The sequence below is a fragment of the Bombus fervidus genome, chromosome 5, assembly GCF_041682495.2.
Source record: "Bombus fervidus isolate BK054 chromosome 5, iyBomFerv1, whole genome shotgun sequence".
Lineage (NCBI taxonomy): Eukaryota > Metazoa > Arthropoda > Insecta > Hymenoptera > Apidae > Bombus > Bombus fervidus.
Window position 1 is genome coordinate 466,847 of NC_091521.1, and position 23,414 is coordinate 490,260.

Sequence of the window (23,414 nt, forward strand, 5' to 3'; positions counted from 1 at the left end):
GCTAAAAACAATAAAAAGGGACATTTGAATGTATTCCCCAAACTTATAAACTGTATAGTCCTCTTAAGTGAGGACTGCGAAAAGAAAAGGATATCTTGACAAGGCTCTTCTCGACAGCGATGATTTAGGGCTACGTTACACGCAGTATTTACCTTTATACCGCTTTCCCTCGAGCCATCTACGCTGGATCACGCCACAAGCTTGGAAACCTGGAGGAAAGCGTTCACAGCTTTCGTCGACCACAACTCACGTCGAAGTCCAATTTGAAGGGTAACTTCCTTCATCGGAGTCTCTATGCGACGCCTCCTTGAAGAAGGCAGCTATCCTTCAGATTGAACCTTCTGAACCACAGAATTTCGTATTTTGCTATATGAGGAATTATAATGAAGGAGCAGAGAGAATCCTCAGAGTTACTTTGGCTTTGATACCAACCAGATATAGAGGAATCACGAAATCCATTTAGCTCTTACTTCGATAAAAGTTCTCATCCTTATCTCGCATACTCGGGAGTTTAATACTTCATTATTTGCGTTTGTCTCTTCCTGCGGACTTTCGTAAATTGTGGCGATGTCGCTAGTCACTTTCGCGGCGGTTAATTCTAGACCTGGAGGAAACCTGTTTAAGGTACGTGGGCGCCAAGAAAAGCGTCGTTTTCGTTCCCCTGAGAAAAGAGGAAAACCGTATGCAGAACACGTAGAAAGTGATCATGTGTAAAGAATTAGCAAAATATAGCGTATATATGTACATAATCACAGAGTCGTTCCTCAAAAGCCATTCTTCGTCTTTTTAACTTCTAAATTGCGCATAAAGTATATTTGTAGCAATTAGCGACCGATAATTAATTCTTCTCCCGCGAAAAATTGAAGAAGCTACTTTACCAACACGCAACCCAGCCCGCATTCCCGCTAGAGTCGCTATAAAATTGGGACAGTTCGTGCCATCTAAGAGGCAACTAGAACATTATTAACCGGCACGAATGGAACAAACTTCAGTATATTTACATATGTACATGTATAGATATATATGTATATTAAAATATGTATATTGTTTAGAATTTACAAGTGTCCAAGTAATTATTAATTATTTGTGCGTATAAATGAATATAATATCTCAATCCTTTGATCGCTTAAAATTCTTGTATATTTTAATTGCTAATGGAAAGATTTACTGAAAATCGAAAATTCGGTAGTGACCTTTATACCTCTATTAACATAATGTTGACCTTTGCCTGTAATGAAAACCAGTCAGTTGATATATTTTTGCAAAAATGTTTTTAAAGTAAATTTGCGAAACATCGCAATAATAGTTTCACGTTAATTTAATTTACAGCACACATTTGTATGCTTTGGAACAAAGATATCCGTCAGTTAGATATTCTTACTAATATTAATGTTGAATGACAATATATGTACGTGTTTGAAATGTTAAAAACTCAATTATTTCGCTGCCATAAACATTTTTTCTATACTCGCTTTTAGTGTGTTATCATATTGTTCCTGACATTGACAGCTATGTTACTTCGAAAATGTTTTTTTGCCAGATTGTTCAATATATTCCGACTATAGATTAATTTTATTCTATTGTGGATATTATCGTAAAATATGGATAACGTGACAGTGAGTAATGAATTTTATTTCCAATAAAAGCACATGTGTCTCTAAAACTTTATATATTATTATTTATCTTTTTTCTTTTTTAATTATGTTTATATCTAAATTTACAGTCAAATATGCTATATACATTTTTGTTTTATATGTTTTTGTTAATACAAGCTTTATATCCATATATAAATATATTACGCACTTGTATATTTAAGAATTAATAATTAATTTTATACTGAAATGATTTTTGATGATATTTATGTAATAACATATTGATATATATTGTTTTATAATTTTAGGGAATAATACGTGCCATATATCGAGGATTTGTAGATAGCTTAAGGGGAGCTATTGTTTTATTTTATATGGACAAACGTATTAATGAAAAATTACTTAAACAACCATCTTCTAAAGAAATTAATAGAAAAGACATAGTTGCTGCAACTCCTCCCCAAAAACATTTCAATCAGTTAAGGTATAGTTTAATTATAAAGTTATGCAAATCATACACATATACTTTAATTATAAAATACTAATATTATGTTATATATGATACATTTTCAGAGAATCAAAAGTGTTGAAACGAACAATTCAATGTTGTGCTTTAAATGGTGGTGTATTTTGGGCTAGTATATTAATCTTTGAATGTGGTTTACTCCCATTTCTTAAGTACTTATTGACCATTATATTTGGTCATTCACCGGGGATGGGTATGACTGTATGGTCTTGGATGAAACCATTCCTGTCATTAACTTTTGGCACTGTATGGGTACTACCACTATTTGTGCTCAGTAGGATAGTCAACAGTTTATGGTTTCAGGTATGAATTATTTGATCTCAGAACGAGAAGCTTTGGCCAGTAACCATTGGAAGGTTAATATCATATGCTATATATTTGTAAACCATATAGGACATAGCAGACAGCGCTTATAGGTATAGACAAGGGAGACCATTACTTTTATCTAGTGTGAGCAAGCTTGTAGCAGACACGCTTTTCAGTATATTGGTTCAAGCATTATTTTTGGGTCAAGGAATGTTAGTATCCAGGATTCCGTTACCTCCTATAGGTGACATCCTTGCCCTTATACATATGTGCCTTTTATATGCTCTCTATGCTTTTGAATACAAATGGTTTAATATGGGTTGGGAGTTACATAGACGATTGAGTTTTATTGAGAGTAATTGGCCATATTTCGTGGGTTTTGGTCTGCCATTAGCGGTACTTACCCAACTGCCCAGTTCGTATGTAATAAGGTAATCAACCATTTAAAATTTTTTGTCTTCCTTTTTATGTGGGAACTTTTAACGATTAAACTATCATTTATTTTAGTGGCTGTGTATTTTCTATACTATTCCCATTATTTATTGTAAGTGGAAATGAAGCAGTACCTGTGACTGGTGTATGGTACATATTTTAATGTTGTTAAACCATGTACATACATATAATAATTCACTTCATAATTTTAATTCTTTGTTTTAGTGATTGTCCATTAAAACTATTTTCGCCTGTAATTGCTATTGCAAATACACTTTTCAATAAAACGATTGGATCCACAAACAGGCGGTGACAGAAAAAGATATAACAAATTTCTGTGGGATAATAAATATGTAGCAATAAATTGTACCTTTTTAGGTTTTCACATAAGTTTTATTATTTTTTATAAGGCATATGCTTAATTAATTTTTTTCTGTTAACTCTTATGTTGTCTGTGGAATTGTGAATGAGGTTCACATTTTCTTAATTTTCTATATCAATGTAAACAAAATTAACGATATAACTTATGTACTAATAGCGTTATTTGTAAATAGAGATACATTCATAAACTATGTATGTAAATATGCAGAAATGAATTGTAGTAAGAAGTCTTTGTAAATGCATTATATTGAGTAAAATGTTCAAGACATACGTTAACGGTAAAGAATTTATAAACTTGGTAACATTTAAAAAGTCATTATAAATGTTCCTTACTGTATTGCAAAGGATAAAAGTAACTTGCAATTTTATACATTTTTATTATTATTATTATTAAATGAAAAATATAATATGCTTGGGTAAAATAATTGTATAAAATTTGTAATATTGTTTATAAGTTATATCACTGGAAAAATATAAATACAGTTGCTCACACATTTGTACAACAAAAAATAATTTTTTCGTTGATTGATATATATGTACAGTTATTTATTCATTCTTTATTCAAGTTTGTGGAGATATGTTGCTTTATACAATACATAAACCTTGACAGATAATATTACAGTAATTTGTTTCTATATTACTATTTCTAATTCTTAAATCGCAAAATACGTAATAATATTATTAATTTAATATTAATTATAATTGTAAAATATTTAAAATTAAAGCTAAAGTTGATTTATTTAATCACATTCGTAAAATAGCAAAAATTATTTTTACGACAAAATCTGTTTACGTTGACATGCAATTAAAATTTGTTTAAAATAACATAGTTTTATAATAATACAATGTAGACAAAATTACAACATATCAAGTCAATATTTACAAGATGACATTCTTCAAATAACTTAATTTATTTATTGTAATTTTATTTATATATTATTTTAATAAGGTGAAAGTAAATTGTTTTATATACTATATGTAGCATAATAAATAGCACAAAATAATTTTTGAAATAAACGTTGCTAATTTTAACAGATTTTCAGACTAACAGATTAACAGGAATCTTTTTTATATAAAAAATTAATGTATACATAATTTAAAAATTAATATTCAATACCAATACATAAAGCAAAATACTATTTTTTCTGAAATTAAAAATTCTTTTTATTAACAATATAAAAGTCACGAGAGAAGCTCTTGAAGAGCTAAAAGATCACTATCAGTAGGTTCTTCTTTAATTCTGTAAGAATTTGCTAAAGCATAATGCCTATGTAAAGCAGCAAATCCAAGTCCTGGATCTGTTTCTTCTTCCATTATTGGACTTGTTCCTCTTTCCATTGGTTGATTCTTGCTTACCTAATTATAATTATAATTATAATTATAATTTCATTTATACACAGTTTTGATCATATGTAAATAAAATATTTAATTACATACTTCGAAACGTTGTTGTTTATACATAGCCAATTTACGAGTTCCAGGTGTGCTTTGTATAAGATTTTGTATAGTAGGATGTGAAATTCCAAAAAAATCAGCACCTTTCGGTGCTATTGTACGAAGTACAAGAGAAATTGCCATTAATAATTTGGAATGACACTCATCAGGAGTAGAGCCAACCAGAGGCTGATCTAGATCATTATCAGATACAATTTCAAATCTGCAAGTAATCGTAAACGTTACATATTTATATACATAAAATTATATTGATTATTAGTGTCACTATATACCTTGGTTTTGGTCCACCATCTAATATCTTACATGTATATAAACTTTTTGTTCTTACATCCCTTAAATTAGCATATACCCTAGTACTACAGTAACCTACTGGATAAATGAGATCCTCTGTATGATAAGCTATTCTGTCCGATACTACTTCTCCAAGGGAGTAGACAGTAAGATCACCTAAAGAAATAGGAAATATAGGTCTCCCATGGACATCCAATGGTATTAATTGGACTACTTTCCTTGCAGTTTTATTGTAACGTTTAGCTTTATTTTTTGTTTCTAAAACAAATAAAAGTTTTATATTACTTATTTGGTTGAGTTGCTATACAAGCAATGTCTCAATTACTTGGGATTATATTACATTATACTTGGTAAATTTAGAATACTTTCATACCTGAGCCATCAGTCGAAGCTCTTTTCTTTGCAGTTTTTTTAGGAGTAGAGCATTCTGGATTAAACGAACTAGGATTAATACTGTTTGATTGAGATCGAGCTATCATAGTAGAAGGATCTATATCTCCCTGTTGTTGACATAATTTACGTAAAAGAAACAGTCTCTCTTCTTTTACAAGCATAAGATTTTCTTGCATTTGCGCAACTTGATCACATAATGCTGCATTTTCCTGTAATTATACATTTATTCAACACTTTTGTAGTAACCAAATTTTGTTATTGGTCTCTTTTACTCATATTTGGTTTAAAACAATAATACATCATCGCAAAAGAAATATTATCATAGTAAATAATCTTACGAATACTGTATCCTTTATGATCCTTTTTAACCTTCGGTATTTCCTTTTGTATTTTAAATTTTGCTGTAATTCTGCATTTTTTTTAAATTCATTGTAATAGTTATCATAAGTTTGAGTCATTGTGAATTCATTATATTAGACACAAAATATCAAAAGAGGTTATGATGGAGTGATGTTTGTGATTATTTTTTATTGTATATATTAGTTTATGTCTATAACTAAGATAATGCGATAGTTAGTATAGTAAGTACATATAGAAATGAGTAGGAAGATCGCCGATGTAATGTTTAAAAAGTCAGCGAAAATATGTGCAGTAAAGGGCCTCTAGCGGTCTACAGTCGCACTATATACACATTTCTTCCCAGCTGCTCTCGGTGGAAGTACTACACGACAAAATGGGAAATGTGCATTTGTACAGGTGATTAATGAAGGGTAAGGGCGAAAAAATGTAAAAATTTCTTCAAAGTGATGAAATATTCGAAATAAGTTCATTTTTTCGCATTGCTTACAGAAGCGACAATTTGAATACCACAAGCTACCGACAACAATGAACATCAACAGCAGCAGCGATATTCTCAGAAATGATTGACAAGAGAACACAATAAAAAATAACATCATTTCTTGTAAAATAATTATATAAAATGTATTTAAAAAAAGTTCCTACAAATCAGATTGTAATTTTGTAATTTTACAATAATTTCATTCTGTCGTTTGATCGATAGAACTAAAATAACTCTTCTCATATGGCAATTGGAAATGACGATCAAAAACTTGTATTCATGGTGCGCGACGCTGTGGTGTGGCGCAGCGTTTTACTGATAATTTTCGAATCTTCGCTCGTCGGTACATAACTTTAAACGTTTGCTTTCAGTCAACTTCGTACGGCCCGGTACGAATTCAGATTTCTCATCTCCTTGTGTATACGCATATTTCTCCCACCAAACCAAAGCACCGGAGAAAAAATGTGCATATAGTTCGATCCTTTGACCGCTAGGGGGTAGTAATTCGTGGAGCATATTTTTGGCTAAATTCGTAATTTCCCTATTCATCTTTGGTACTTACGTAATTTGGAAAATTTATAACATGAATTATTAAATGTAATAATAATACAATGGTATACTTTTATTTATTTAAAATGCGTTAGCAAAAATAATTTTGTATATTAAATTATAAAAACAGTTTTTATATTTTTATATTTACCAGAGAGGAAATGAGAGAGCTCACGCCCATTGTTCTAGTTATTCTACACTACAGATGGTGCACCACGCGGCCAAGCACTGAAGTTCCACGCTAGATATACAAGAAACCATTTAGTTCTTCCACAAATGAGCTATACTCGTTGTGATTCCACGTTATAAGGGCCTATTTCATTATACGGTTCTATGGAAAACTATTATATTTGATATAGACAAATATGAGAATACCAAAATCGCACAATAATTAAACTTAATTATCTTAAAAAGAGAAATTAATTGTTTAATTTTTTTTAGAGAAGAAAAGAGAACTTTTCCTTTAAAACCATAATGGATCAATAGAATGGTCAGTAGAATTTTAGTGTATTCTTCATACACAATAACTTTGTAGCTTCAACATTAAATTTACTTTCCTAGCGATAATGTTTCTATTATAATAAAACTTGAATTTCATTTTAATAGTAATTTCAGTAGTTGATAGGTTGCGAATAATATTTCTGACGTGATGTATATGTTTTGCATGCGTATTCGTTTACAGAAACGATAAAAACAGAAGAACAAGTTATCTGCAGACAAGATTCGATGTCATGACTAATTTGTTCATTAGGATATTTCTCTGTAAGACAATGCTACGAGCGAGTTTAGAATAGTCGTGTTTACAGCACGTTCTGATGATTTAAAAATGCTGAACTTGCGTAGTTTCGCTTCGACGTTCGTCTACATTGACGATTGCCCGAATATGCTAAGCATCGCATTTGCAAAACGTTGAGGATCATTAGCCTACGACGCCGCACGGCGGAAGGCCTAATTTATAGCAACGAGTGCTAACGCTTTCTCTTCCTATAGTCGAGAGTGACGAAGGCTAAAGAAACTTCCACTACTATAAACAATAGGCTTTTATTATAGGCGCAGCAACTGCGGTATGAGGGTAGCCTCAATCGGTTGGTAGATGCCGGTAACGGAATCTGTCCGTGACTTGTTATACCGCTGTGTATGGTTCTTTGCCAACAATCCTTGATAGCTCATTCGGCTCCTTTCTTCTTGTAAGTATATTCTATGATCGTGATCCATCTTCGTCCCAGCTACAACCGCATTTCATTCTAAACTGATAACCGGGATCAGTAGTCTTTTTCCTTGGTTATGTTCCAGGATGGGCCGCACCCGTCTCATACAACCAAACGCCTTGGCTGGTTGCGTCCCAGAACGGACTGCGTCCGTCCTACAACCGGCACAACACTTCCTCGTTGCGCTTCGAGATAGGTCGCGCCTGCCTTCCATAAGTGAGAGCACACTAACGGTTTTCCTGTGTTCGTCCTACAACCGGGTGCAACAATCATCCTCTGTGTTTCTTCCTCTGCCTTCCTCTGCGGTCTTCCTTTTCCAAGGTTGCGGCACAATCCGGCGCCCATCCTGTTCGATGTATTCGTGGTCTCAAGTCTAATCCAGGAGCGGTTACTCTACGACCACGCTCTCCTCTCGTTAATCGCTTTTCTATATACAGAAATAAATAGATATACATACATAGATATTCATACGATTCCCATTTCCGTACTCTTTTGATAGTCTTCTGGAGGCTATCGATTCTTGTAAGAGAAGATTTCTATTCCGAGTCACCGTGATCGTCGTATTGATCATTGTGGTCGCGATCTCGGCTTGTCCCGAGCAACAGCGGCTATCGACTGGAATCGTCTTACTCCTTCTTGTCCGTTCTATACATCGTTGTATTTCTTGTATTTCTACATCTTGTATTTCTAAAGCAGCTTTTGACCAGTTTCGATTCGTTAATCAACTGCATCAGCACCAGTTCTACCATATATAACCAGGCATTTTCTCATCTTTATTGTACCTGTGCGTACTGTTCCTTTTGTGTCTTTCGGTCTTCTGGAGCGAGTTCTCTGGAGACCTTGGAGTTCGACTCTCAGCCACGGTCAGTCCTCGAAGCCTATCAACGCTTGCTTTGGCGTAGTGGTGGCGGCGACATCTCCTATTTTGCATTGTATTCGATGTACTTTGCATTTTCTTCTCCTCGGGACCTCAGTCCCGCGAGCCTCTATCTACAATGGTAATGACGAGAGCGTTAACGATTGTCTTATTGTACTGTTGGTACGGTCCGTTCGCCTTTGGGTTGATCGTTGGGTGACGTCCCAAATTACAGACTCCCCAAACTGTAAAACCCGTTCCCCGACCACTAATTATCCCAATTATCTCTTTCTGAGGTAAACCTTGAGGAAACTAAGTTTAATTATTGTGCGATTTTGTTACTCTCGTGCTTGCCTATATCGAACAGAATAGTTTTCCTTAGAACCGTACAATGAAATAGGCTCTTGTAACGTGGAACTACAGCAAGTACACCTTGTTTATGGAACTAAATAGGTTATTTGTATATGCTAACGTGGAACTAAACAGAGCAGCAAACCTAATTATATAGGTTCTTGTATATGCTAGCGTGGTATAGCTTCAACGCTTGTTCGTTAGAGGCAGCACTAGTCCGGAAACAAACGGAATTATAAGCGTGAGCGCTCTCATTTTCTCTCTGTATTTATATACATATATCATTAAAAAACTACTGAATTCCAAAACTTTTTAAATTCCATGTTTAAATATAATTTTTCTTTTTACCAATATTATTATTGCCAATATCGCATTTAATTGTTAGTTTTCTTATCTGTAACTGAATTAAAATTTTATGTTTTTAAATTTGTAGTTTATCTTTAGCGCGTTAAAGTAATTTTAAAGTAAAATATTACTTTTTATATGTAATATTTTCTGATTAAAAAAGTCGAAAAAGATATTGCCCAAAATTTGGAACCTATCGTTTAGAAATAAAAAATGTCAAGAGTATTCGTTCAATAAAATTTGTTCGTCCTTCATATAGCAAATCATAACCGAATTTAAGTAGATTTTATAAAACGAAATCTTTTACGAAGATTGGTTCTGAGACATGGAAGGGAAGAAAAAGATTTAAAGTTTATTTCGAAAATACGATTTATTAACCTGTCGAACGTAAATTCTGTAACGCGCGCTCGCACGCACAATGTCCTTTCTGTCATGTTCATCTCTAAGTACATTCTCACGCACGCGGTATACAAAATCTATATTGTTACTATACTTAAACATCGTGACGCGTAGCTTATCCATTTAGACGTCCTAGAGATCGTGTTTTTAAGTTACTATGATGATTACAGTAACTCAGTCCGTCGAAGAATTTCCTTTATGCAATTATACGCGAATTTGCCGAGAGACACGTGCTTGGGTACATCCAAGTTATCTCCCTCGCTCTCGATTCCTTTTTTTCCTGTATGTACTCTATTAATCTTTACTCGTGTTAATTCATTACCGATATTCGTTAGAAACGATTATTCTTTTTGATAAATTTACTATACAAATGCATTTGTTGTTTTTTGCGCTTTAAAGAGAGAACGGGAATCATCGTTTGAAGTAGTTTTAAGATTAAGAAGGAAAGAAATTACGTTCACTTAAATATTCTGTCGCTATATCCTAATTTTTACGTATTTAATTCTAATTACTTTTATTTTATACTGTATTACATCATATTATTTGAAAATGGAGTTAAATTTTAAACTAAATTAAAGTATTAATTTCAATAAAAGAAAAAAAGCAATAACTTCATATTTTTTATACCTTTCTCTATTACGTTAGGGTACCTACTATGTTTTTCATGAAATGAAATATAAAATCTAATTTCGATGATTCCCAATCAATAGAATCAACGAACTCATTCTTGATCGCACCTGTAATCTCCTTTACAGCATCAAACGACTACTAACCGACTAACGCGTCAGTTATTACTAATATACGAATTACAGTTGCGATCTAGAACAACTAACTGTTCGTCGATCTTCCTCAAAAAATGTATATTTGACAAAAGTTCAAAATACAGTAAGAGTGAGGGAGAAAAAAGTGTGTACTCGATTTCACTCAGGGCACGTAAATAAATATTATACATTAATATAATCGAAGGCTCAGCGACTCAGGGGAAAAGTGGTACAAATTCATTTTTCTCAAAACGAGATAAGAACGATATATGGACCTGTTATTTGTCTGGACAATTTTGTTTCGAGATTTTGTCTTTGTGGAGTAGTATGTATATTATGTAACGTGTTGTAATATTCTTCTGAAATTCAAGATTTCGTCATTTGTACTACTTTTCCTTCGAGTTCCTCGATTAATTGTTTGAACAACTGATACGACTTTGAATTGTATCCCAGAAATTTTCTCCTAATTTCCTACGATACTCGAAATAAATAAAAAAAGGAGAGAAAAATGAAAACGAATGATTCTGCTTGGAGTTTGGATTTCATTTTTGTCGGCACAGTCCATGCATGGTTTACGTAAGTACAACGGAGATCACTGTATGGAACGAATTATAGTCAGATATACATATACATACATACATCTATACGGCAGAGAGCAGTTTTCATTCTTTTCCAGATTTAACTACGTACAAAAAATATCCTTATCAGTTACATACGCTTTATGTACACAATGTACCTACGTGTTTCCTCCGATGATTGTAATAGTATAAGTGCGTGTGCGTACTGTACAACCTGTAGCCTATTTAACATTCAAACGAGAAAGATCACAATTTATGTATGTTTTATCTTTTCTTTTGTTTTTACAGAGACACGATGTCGAGTATAAGATGACACATAGTCTCTTTATACAGTGTGCCACAAAACGACTTCGATCGAAATAGTATTAGCTTTTGTATGTTTTGAGGGCTTTTTAGAGTACATTAATGAATTTGTTGTCAGGTTTTCAAAATTTTCTATAAAATGATACGAAAGTCGTGTTTTTTCTCTTTTAAGTGTAATTCAAAAGTTGTATGAAAGACTTTGACACTAACTTATAAACATTGTGAGAAGATTCATATTTCATTTTGACAGTGCGAAGTACTATTATAATCAAATACATACAAAATATTTTTGTATTATACAAATTGTACAGAGCGCATGAACAGTATAGGTAAAATATACGCAATGAAGGAAAATACGGAAATATAGTACTGTAATTAGTATAATTAGTACTAATTGAATCATTTAAATGCAATCGTTTACTTTTGCGACACATTGTATATAGACTTTTAATTTCATTTTATAGATTATACTTTTCTCTTCCGTCGTTATCTCAATTTACATTAACGAATTATGTGGATCATTCCATCTAACTCTCTTCTATCTAACTGAACGATATGACAAAAACGTATATCTTCAACTCTTGTTGTCCATAAACGCCCCTTTGGCCTTCCTATTGGCGTGTTTCGTTCGAAAATATTGCGACTCTCGCATCTTTTCTTCGATCCCTTTGTACATATTTCGAAGTCTTATTCTCTGTATATATATATAATGTTTTTTATGTATTTTGCGCGTTCTTCTCATCGATGACAATTTATATTATTGGAAATATTTATTGTATCGTTTGAATATCAAACATGCTATCACTTATATCTCTTTTATTATTAATACTAGGGAAATATAAATTAATTTTAAGCTATCCGTACAGTGCGATTCGAACAAATTTCCACGAATCTAAAACATACATGTATCGTGTATCGCTGACTTTTATTGCCGAATGTGAAAATCAATTAAAAATATTTTTTCTTATAAAAAATATTATTGTGATTTTATGTCAATTTTATAAAGGAGTTACACGAGCTAGTTTTAAATTTGAGAGTGATACGATAAATATTTCCAGTAGCATATTTTGGAATTACGTAGCTTTAATTATCGTAAATCGATTTCTCTCATCCTCTGTTTGGTTTCATTAAGTAAAGGGTTCAAAAGGGCGGATATACATTCTCGTCCTAGCGAAGAGCGAATTAGTTAGGCCGAACACAATGAACATTCATGAAGATAGTTATCAAAGTTGCTATTACAGCTGGATTATGTTTGACTATGTACAAAATTTATACAATGTATAAAAATCGTTCTCGCGTGGCTCGGTGGCTAGCACCACCATCATCTTTTCTTTTTCATTTGACGTTCGTTCGCCTCTGTTTCGTTGCGATTAACGTTTTATTAACTGTTCCAGCACGATGGGTACATACATTTGAAAAGGCATGAAACCATGAATGCGAGAATTTAAAGAAATATATATATATATATATATATGTACGTATATACATATATCAAATTTGAATTATTAATTAATTCATTCTCATCCCGAGTTTAAAATGTTTTTCCGTGTAAAAGAGTTTTTCACAAGTGAAAGATTATTCGGTAGTTATTGATATTCAATTTTCAAAATATTTTTAGTATTATGTTGTCCGAAAAGTTTCTTTCGTTTTACGAGGAAATAATAGACGCACAACGTTTTTGTTTCATATTATTTTGTCCAATTACGTACGATCCATTTTCTTCTGTTGAGATAAACACCGCGACATTTCACAGACTTGCTTTCACGTTTGTATGAAGATGCTCTGTTGTAAATAACACGTTTGCGAAAGAAAGACACTTTCCGGACAATCCAATATTTAATATTCATGAATAAACAAATAATTGGAAGGTTGATTGATGTAAAGGAATATTAGACGTTAAAATCAACGTTTCTTAAAATTAGATTTAGAACCACTAGTTATTATGTAAAAGGTGTCAGCTTTGATAAAATATTCACAGTATCAAATGTGTTTAAGTATTTCTGTAAATTTTTCGAAGATCATGGACGACTGCTGGATAAGTTAATACGAACGATTCTCGTATCTCGTCGAATAGATTGAACGGATACTTCGATTCCTACCTTGAGCGTCCATCTTTTTGGATCGTTAGATTATCTTAACAATCCGCATTTTAGTATATTATTCAACATCACTTATTTGCATAATCAAGTACTTACACTTGAACATTCAGTTCATACAACGAAGGGGGATAATGATAACGATTAATGTAAAACTTCGTAGGAAATGCGTTCAGCCGAAATGTGATCACTAATTTCACTCGTTGTAGTATTTTTTTAACAAGTGCAACACAATGTCTGAAAGTCAAACGTGTTGCAAAATTGTATCGACGGCATCGTTGCTAATCAAGTCGACGGTCTATTCGAATGTAATTTTTGTAATGTAACTTTATCGTAAATTCTTTTATAGAGAGATAGAACTGAGAAGTGTTTTGGAAACGACGACTGACAAGTAGATGGGAGTTCGAGGAATTGGTATGATGGACGGCAATAAAAGCAAAGAATAAAATTAAACCAACAAAATAAATACAATGTATTATTACTTCAACATACGCCACATGCTGATCTCCGGTATACCACAAGAAAAGGATAAATGGGAAAAGAAAAAAAAGAACATGTTTAAGATCGACGGTATTTACTTTTCCCTTATTTCGTCGATCGATCATGATAGTCGGAAAATACCATTGATGCGCTAACAATAAGAAGATACAGCGAAAGAAAAAGAAAACAGAGAAAGAACAAAAATATATATATATATATACATATACATATATACATATATGTATATATATACATATATATACATATATACATACATATATATGTATATGTATGTATATATAATATATAAATATAGATATTGAAACAAAAATTAAACGGAAAACAAAGAAAAAAAATATGTAGAACTATTTTTTCTATAAACGCAAGCATTTTAAACGTAACGATGGGTGACGCGGATGATCACGTTCAACAAGAACGATTATAGCGCACGTAAAATATACATTGATTATTTGTACATGTATCTCTATACGCACATACACGAAAGAAACACACGTAATGCCCAGGTGTGATGACATATGCATATATATCTATGTGCGTGTGTGTGTGTATATATATATATATATATACATATGCATATATATACATATATAGGTTGTTTGCATTACACGCGCACACACACACATACGCATGATACACACGCGTGTAGAGTCTTTATAGTGCGCAGGGACAGAAAAAAGGATTTTGCTATTAGTTTGCGGTTTTGGCGGTGAAATTTGGTTTTTCTTTGATTTTATTCACGATCGTTTTTACCGTGGTGTTTCTTTCTTTCTTCTTTTTTTTGTTTTATTTCAGGCGGTTGATCGAATTTCGTCGATCTTCCACGCGAAAGCATATTCGGTTCTGTCGTGATCGAGACCTCGAACGGCGATCATCCATTTCTTTTCATTATTGAGAAATTTTGGCACGATAGCATTTTTTCTTTTATCTTTAGAAACTTTTCGTATCACCTACGCTACGAATGAACGGTTAAATTGTTACAGAATTTGCTCAATTTGAGATACAATCTCTATCTAACTATAAGGTCAAACTATGTTCTCTTATACATAATATTGCAATTTTTATTTTTTCCTTTGCTTTATTATGTATAAATATGAAATATCAATCGATCCTCAACACATGCTGTTTTCTTAATTTTGAATATCAAATTATCCTGATCACTTTTGAACGATCGTCTTTCGAGTCTGTTCATAGCACATATTAACGCGCTGCATTTTTTAAAAATTCGCACACATAAGAGCACCAAGGAAAACGAACGCGGTTAGACGCACAACTCTAAAATTACAAAATAAAAATAGTAATATTAATAGTAATAGTAGAGCAAAAAATTGAAAAAAAGAAAACACGTTCTACGGAAAAGAAAAACAGCAAAATAAAGTACTATAATCTGTTAACATTGTAGGGATCAAATATATATACATATATTCGTTGAACATGATAACTGTTACGAATTATGCATACATATCTGGCATTTAAAACGAAGAAAAAAAAAGAAGATAATACATAATCGAGCAGTAATTAACCAATTGCAGCGCTATTGACAGCAATGGTAGTTACGATAATGCGAAACGAAATAGGATCATACACTTTATTTTGAATTTATACACGAGCCACACAATAACCAAATTTATCGACTTCGGAGGTAATCATTTGGTTTTTAAAAAATTAGACACTAATTATATATTCTATTATTAAAATTAAGAATTTTTCAGAAGGTGGACCAGTTTGGTTCCTGAGTAGCTCGTATAAATTTATATATCTCTGATAATCACTGGACATGCTGAAATTCATTAAAAAAAATAAATCATACAAAATATACAAAAAACTGACATTAAAAAATAAATATGTAGATTTCTACAATCGACAAGTACGACGATTTATTAAGTACGTTTGACGAGTGATCCTTGTTCGTTTCATTTTCTTGCGAAGCTTTCGTAAAAATCGATCCAAAAGTTTTTTATTGCACCATGATCGAAGTAATTCGCTTAGCGTCACAATTTTCATCTAACAAACAAAGCTTCTACGAATAATAATAATAATAATAATAATAATAATAATAATAATAATAATAATAATAATAATAATAATAATAAAATAATAATAATCTAAACACCATTCCTATAAATAATAATAACATATAAAAGTAATAATAATGATAAGAATAAAGTTTTACAATAACGATACCACCAAGAATCGTATCTATAGTAATAATTACGTCGCAATTAACATTAATAATCTACCAACAGAGTAATAGGGGTAAATTGTAATGATTCAACTAATAGTAACAATTGTAATAATAATGAGGACAACGATAATAATTGGTAAAGTGGGGTATAGCAATAATAATAAGTATAATCGTACTAATGGTGATCAACGTAGCAGCACTGTTTTTCCCGACCTTTTTCCTTCATTTTTTGTTTAACAACGAAATCAACGTACGTGCTGAAGAGAATTTGGTAAATGAATGAAATATAAAAAAAAAAAAAGAAAGAAAAATATGATGCTATATTAATTCATAATGTTACTTCTGACTAGGCTCCATTTGTATTCACGTGTACAAAAAACTTAAGAAAACGTGTAACTCCACGTAAACAATTAATTAATTGTTATATATTTATGTATATCGGCTGAACGTGCTTGTGTGTGAAAGAGGAAGAGTTAGTTGTTAACACGGTGCGTAAGTACATCGATTAATTAAAGAGACGTCTTTGGTAATTGGCACGGAATATGACGCAACGAACACCTACGTTACGATCAATATGAGATGATCCACCAAAAATCGTGCAAGATACGGTGGAAAGTATCGTACAAACGAGTAGGAGAATGACTGTTTATGGAGAAATAAATTAAAAGCGCAGTATAAAATATAATCAATGTTAAATTAACATGGAGTGATTGATAAGACACGAGTCTGGGGACATTATTACGAATTTTCGATTTGATAACTTATGGAAGATGGCTCCATAGCTGACTTCGATGCCCCGAAATATTTCTAGGTTCAATTTGATGAAGAGGAACATGTGATCGTGAATCGCTGGAAGCATATCGTCCGAGACGATAGAGAAGCATATGGTTCTACGTATGTAATAACCGTAATGTTCGGCGAGATTATGGATAAACCAAGCTTTTGAAACGGTATTTGGGCGGATTGATTTATATTGTATATGTACGTATAGGTAGGTATCGTCATACCTCAGATAAACAGTTGAAATTTTGCTCACAAAGATGTCAATGGATACCGAATGAAATAGAAAAGACTGTGACGAGATGTGGTTTCATTATGGATTCGATCTCTAATTATCTTACATACTTTGAATAAAAGTTGTTTTCATTTCCACTCTATTCTGTTTCCGATCTGTTTTTAATGAATCATCTTACATATTACTTTACTCTTTTCTGCAAATATGCAAAAAGTAAATGTTCGTTGCTCCGTTCATTTGGTTTGACGCGTGCGTGTAAATCGTGTATTAGTGTCGTCGGATGACGCTTAAATTATTATACTTAAAAAAAGAATTTTCTAAGAAATCAGATTCTCTAATCGATTATAGCTATAAATTGAAAATTTCAACGGATCCTTTAATAATAAAAGGATAGGGGAAATGACGAATGGACGATTCGTGGAAATGAGCAACAGAAAGAGAGCCAGCCATGATCGCTTATGCACTTCAGCTGTTTTTCGTTCTTCGATGTATATAACGATAGATAGATTTTTTAAATCATACCCACAAGACAAATCCAGGCGATTCAACTATGTTATTTATTAATCTCTGTGATTCTAATTACTCGTCGATCCTAGAATCCATCATTAACTTTTTCCCTCGTGCACAAGTCAATAAGTGATTCGATATAAAAAATAATTTGATTATACTTTGCAACGAAATTTGTCTTGTTGATACGGCTCAATTTATGAAATTCACGATCATTTCGTGTAAAACAAGCGATCGGATCTAGTTCAAGTCGAAGACGAAGCTTTTACTACATCGTTCTCTTCCCTTTACGATTTTCAATATTTTCTTTTCGTTTAGAGGAAGAGCTTGCGATGTTTTATTAGCGAGCCACGATTCATTTTTCTTGATATTTAAATAATACAGTGACACTGCAGATGTAGCGACGCTATGTAAAGTCTTCGTTGAACCGACGATAAGAAAAATTTAAGGAACACGCAGACTGGATTAGCTTTACCGTAAAAAAATACCAGCTATTATTTTCGGACTCTTCGAGATCCTGTTTCTCTTTTTTTCATGCTTTTCTATGCAGGAAACGTATGCTTCTTTAGGTTTACAATGAAATTAAGTACCTTACAGTGACGCCGTTGAGTTAATCTTGCATCAGTAACGACGTAAGTGCTCTCGTATAGAAATTCTGAATCATTAAGGATCAATTAAAACTTCTAAATTCTTAACAGAATATATCCTGATCCGCATTCTACGTCGTTTTTAAAAACTTAAACACTATACAGACAAGAGACAAAGTTAACAATGTACAATGATTTCCTGTTACGTACTTCGTAAAATTATTTATATTTGTCGCATTTAACGTAACAAAAATGGTTACTGACTCAAGATTAATTCGTATACAATCACATGACTTTCCAACATGTGATCACCATGTCAACGATCGTAAACCATTTTTCGAATGTTCCCAATTTTCTTCCGTTTTCTTCTCATTATGTACTCACACGTACAATTTTTTCTTTTACCCGTCAGTACGTATTTCGTCTACAAACTCGAACATATGTACTGGAGATCATAATTAAAAACGTGAATCGTAAGTACCTCCTTGGTACGAGTGATGAAGAGGGGAGAGAAAGAAAGAAAGAAAGAAAGAAAGAAAGAAGGAAAATTAGAATGATCGCGTACACGCTAGTGAAGTGTCACCTGATGAACAATTTCGTTTCTTTCGCGTTTCTTTCCTTTCTTATGATTTTCTTTCACTTCAAAATCTTTGCATCATTAAGTTTCTCATACCACGCTTATTTCTATTATACATACATACGTTAAAAAGCGACCCTAGTCCAATCCTATATACGGTATAACGTTATCACAAAGTCATTAAAAAATGCTACTTATGTATTTCGTTCTTCCCTACACTTCGTTTTGTCTCCTCTGTTCCAGTTTTGTCTTTTTTTTGTTTTTGGTTCTTTTTTTGGTAATCTTTACACCATTATATTATTTTTAATTTACAACAGTAAATCGGACTCTGCCCATTTCGCTCGGATCACGGTATCTTTTTTATTTTTTCGTTCTAGCACATTTTGCTTGCATTCATCTCGTTCTATTATTCTTTTCTTCAATGGTTTTCCCATTTCCTACATACGTTATTTTCTCTATTATTTATTCAGTTAGAGTCACTAGAGTCAGCACTATAGTCACCAGTGCGCGTTTTTATCTACATATAAACAGGCGCTTCGCGATGCTGACAGCGATGCCGAAAGTGAGCCGATAAAATCGATTCTCAATCGAAGAGCGAACTCGGGCGCGGTAGTATTTTTCGTATTATACAATAAGGTATACAAGTTCCGTCTAACAGAACGAGCATTCTTGCTTTTGTCCCGTTTCCTGTTTTCCTTTTTTACTCTTTTAACGGCTAGTTAGTGATTGTACGCAAATATTTCTTACGCTAGAGGTCCACGGAGAATTCTTTGCGATCTAAAATTGATTCTTGTCTGTTTTCCTTCCATCACTCGTTTATTTCGAATCGCTCGTAAATTAAGCGATTGAAAGGTCGTGATAACTATACCCTATTTTTTCTTTCTACAGTATCTTCGTATCAGTTTTAGATCGCATGGCTCGCGCGCGCGCATACGCACATTTTCGTACATACACATGCACAGATATATGGGTTGCATACATTTGCATATGCTATGTAATATATATATACACACATACAGAGAAACAAAGAGATAAAGTAGCGTGTGTTACACTTCAGAGTTGTCGCCACGTACAAAGCGTTGCCGAACTATGACAGTATTATACAAAATAAAGAGTAGCGAAGCGGTGTTTCCATTGCAGTTTCGAACGAAACTAAAACGATATTAAGATGAAAGGTACGACCGATTTTTCAAAATTAAGGAATCAATATCAAAACGATTAAGCAAGTCCTATTTAGTATGGAAAAAGAACCGATTAAATTTCTATCAGAATACGTATTTGGTTGAACATGTCAAGCGATGGCCGCAATAGACTTTTCAGGATGAAGGGATCTAAAGTGGCCACTGATTACTGCGTGCATCAGTTTATTGTGAATTTGTTTAATCCATAAAAACTCAAGCTTTTATTTGATCCTGCATTGTAAAATTGTAAAAATAACGGATAATATATAATTGACTCGTTCAGTTAAACTGTTTTGCATTGCAACGTTGACTCGTGCAGTTTGACTACAGCTATCGTGGCAATGGTATCAAAATGTGCACCACCAAGGTATAGTTGGTAGATTGGATTAAGGTAGAGTCTACCTATACAACTAAACCTTGTTGAAATATTTGTTAGAATCACTGTTATCCCTAATTACGTACAAGGTGGCGATGTAGTAAGAGCAATGTTACTCTCTAGTGAGGTTGTTACATCGCCGAAGGATACATATGTTATGGCATTTACTATAAGTAATTATAAACTGGTTTTGTGAAAAATATAATTAAATATATACACACATACAGAGAAACAGAAAGATAATGTAGCGGTGTGTTATAGCTTAGCCCAAGGAACATAAAAACATAGTGATCGATCGGTAGTGCTCCGGCTTCCGCTTAGCTACTCTTTACATGCTAGTTCGATTCTGAACGATGATATATCGTCGTTTCCCTGGTCTCTCTCGAATTTTTGTAACACGCGATCGAGCGTTTATTTTTCCCACGACGATTCCTCGTTTCCGTTTCCGCACCTCGACTAATTTCGCACCGACCTGGTCCAGAGTTTTTAAAAGCTGGCCGATGATCGTTGAGGACTCTTCTATTTCTTTCTCTCTTTGTATCAGTTTTTTTATTTATCACGGATCAGCGCGTTCACAGATTGTAACTCGCCACAATTGACAATCACTGTGCTGCCATTGTGCTGCTATTCCCGGTTAAATGTCGTACTGACCAAGCAGTGGTGACCGTAGATGGAAACGGTGCACGCATAGGTGGATGGATTCGTTGGAGGAGGTGTTGTTTTGCTTTTCTTCCAGGGTGGTCGTGTAGGGAAAAAGAGTAGGAAGCATCGTATGATAATACAATGGTATATATGTGGGAAGTAGAGCGGGCTGCCGCTTCTTGTAGAGGAGCGAGAGCGGACAGGTGTATACAGGTACCGACAGACACAGAATGACTGATCAAGAGGCTGACCAAGGAATCGTGACTGATCGACTAATCGATTGACTAATCGATTGACTGATCGATCGAACGATTGACCGATTCGACTGACTGAGACATGGCACGGCGACTCCGATCGAGAACACGGTCACAACGTCACAGGCCACCTGCTGGCACACAAACAAACACACGGACAGGTTAGTCACCACCACACACCAGATATGTAGGATATTACACCGCGTAAACGTGCACGGTGACGAACCAGCGCGACGTTCATTCAAACTTTCATTTTAAAACCTGCGGAACTTTTCCCTTACGACTGTTCGCGTTTTGCTGGTTTCTGCTTTTCCCAACGATCCTGATAGGTTTGCCAACTTTCTCCTTCCGCGTTCTAAACTTGATAACGTTGAAAAAAAGATAGCAAACATAAAATGAATATATAGGGACTAGCGAGTTCACCGAGGTAGATAGTGGCGCTTTGCAACCCACCAGAATTTGTTAATGTAAATGAGTCGAATAAAAACACCGTCGCAGGATCTTGTGGATATAACGTCACCGCGCAACGTGTACACAGGTAGTTTGTCGGTACATCGTTCCTATGTAGGAGCGACAAGGATCTATTCCGTTTTATTACTTTCTAATAAAAGAAATATAATAAGGATAGTAACGTTATCATTTAATCAGTCTTAATGTTATTCGATTCTTGTTGCTTCTTTCATGTCATCGTGGTTCATCGACGCGCCCATTCGCTGCATAAGTAAGTAAATAAATGAGTCAAACGATCGTTAGTAAAGACTTCATAATAGTGGAATACATATTTTAAGAATAAGAAAATCGATGAACCACTGCTGGCAATAATGGTACCCGGTGTCCGACGACATCCCAGAAAAAAAGAACACACGGCGATGTTAGTACTAACAACTAAAGAAGCGTCATAGCGTAAATTAACCATCAAACTTCGATATACGAGTATTATTGTCACGATAGAACGTTCCAAGTTCTGTGTACCCTGTACAATAAAAAAAAAAAAAAAGAAAAAAAGATAAAAAAGAAAAAATGACGACAACAACGGGGGACCGATCATCGCGATTACAACTGTAAAATATAGTGGCGTAATCAGAAAATTAAATTAGTATGGTAGATCGTGGCGATTGTTTTCATTGGTACCTTATATCGGATAACGAACAAATAATTATCGGCGAAGTTACTGGAAGCGTATATATATATATGTGTGTGTGTGTGTGTGTGTGTATATACATATGTATATGTAGATGTAGAAGTATATAAATATAATGCATATGTAACGATTAAAAAAGGTACGATAGAAGCAGACCTTTTAAAAATAGTAAAACAAACAAGTAAAAATAAGATCAACAACAACAAAAGTTTAGTTAAACGTACGAAACTAAAACGTTGCGTGAGAGAAAAAAACTTAAAGCGAACTACTTGTACTCTGATATTCTGAGGAGAAGCTACATGGTGAATTTGGTTAGTGAAACTTCACGTTTACGTAATTTCCACTTTGTGCACAAAAGTTAGCACAGAAAGCTTGATTGGCAGCCGTTTGCAACGAAATGAACTTTTGATTACACCACTGGCGCGAATTAAGAGGGCTGGTGGGGCGGTAAAGGGCTAGAATGGGCAGGCTTGCATCTTCGAATATGTACGTATATCGAGCAATGGTATTTAAGAATACTTTTAGGTCTCGTTTTGATGCGGCACGATTAAGTATCATTGTCCTGCTGCGATTCGTATTTTCCTGAAATACCGTACAGCAAGAAATATACATACAATTTTGAAAGGTCCTATTAATGAAAAATGTTCTAAATAAATCCTAGAAACTACTAAATACAGTTTCGAAACATAGACAAAAGATTATTTATTTTATAGCTTTCTGGGATTTTTCATTTGGAATATATCACGTATATAATATATTCTATGAACTAAAATTATTTGCATACAAACACA

The 23,414-nt window shown here is 33.4% G+C and overlaps 3 protein-coding genes and 1 long non-coding RNA gene across 22 annotated transcripts in view; 2 read left to right on the forward strand and 2 right to left on the reverse strand.

Moving 5' to 3' along the window:
• Positions 1-1,010: 1,010 nt before the first annotated feature.
• Positions 1,011-3,549, forward strand: Tank (EI24 domain-containing protein tank). 4 transcript variants are annotated; one of them, XM_072004492.1, is made up of 7 exons: positions 1,011-1,086; positions 1,541-1,616; positions 1,901-2,076; positions 2,166-2,421; positions 2,512-2,855; positions 2,932-3,006; positions 3,082-3,549. In XM_072004492.1, exons 2-7 carry the CDS (start codon positions 1,602-1,604, stop codon positions 3,167-3,169), a joined length of 954 nt encoding a protein of 317 aa, XP_071860593.1. In that variant the 5' UTR covers positions 1,011-1,086; positions 1,541-1,601; the 3' UTR covers positions 3,170-3,549. The 4 variants fall into 4 exon arrangements, with proteins under 4 accessions (XP_071860593.1, XP_071860594.1, XP_071860592.1 ...); XM_072004493.1 differs by lacking the exon at positions 1,011-1,086 and adding an exon at positions 1,093-1,408; XM_072004491.1 differs by lacking the exon at positions 1,011-1,086 and having other exon boundaries at positions 1,093-1,616.
• Positions 3,550-4,298: 749 nt separating this feature from the next.
• Positions 4,299-7,053, reverse strand: LOC139987794 (transforming growth factor beta regulator 1). 2 transcript variants are annotated; one of them, XM_072004488.1, is made up of 5 exons: positions 6,915-7,053; positions 5,357-5,585; positions 4,965-5,241; positions 4,675-4,894; positions 4,299-4,593 (listed from the first exon to the last, which is right to left on the reverse strand). In XM_072004488.1, exons 1-5 carry the CDS (start codon positions 6,942-6,944, stop codon positions 4,420-4,422), a joined length of 930 nt encoding a protein of 309 aa, XP_071860589.1. In that variant the 5' UTR covers positions 6,945-7,053; the 3' UTR covers positions 4,299-4,419. The 2 variants fall into 2 exon arrangements, with proteins under 2 accessions (XP_071860589.1, XP_071860588.1); XM_072004487.1 differs by lacking the exon at positions 6,915-7,053 and adding an exon at positions 5,715-5,905.
• On the forward strand, positions 6,011-7,201 carry LOC139987798 (uncharacterized). Its single transcript, XR_011799938.1, has 3 exons — positions 6,011-6,146; positions 6,226-6,811; positions 6,918-7,201. It is a non-coding gene; the product is annotated as an uncharacterized lncRNA (long non-coding RNA).
• A 6,907-nt stretch (positions 7,202-14,108) lies between these two features.
• LOC139987786 (CUGBP Elav-like family member 1-A) overlaps positions 14,109-23,414 on the reverse strand; it is a 354,004-nt gene continuing 344,698 nt past the window's right edge. For 12 of the 15 annotated variants that reach the window (XM_072004466.1, XM_072004473.1, XM_072004471.1 and 9 more), the window contains one exon: positions 14,109-21,616. The gene's annotated coding sequence lies outside the window, so the exon portion shown is untranslated. The remainder of the gene's footprint in view (positions 21,617-23,414) is intronic. The other 3 variants (XM_072004465.1, XM_072004464.1, XR_011799931.1) reach the window with 2 other exon arrangements.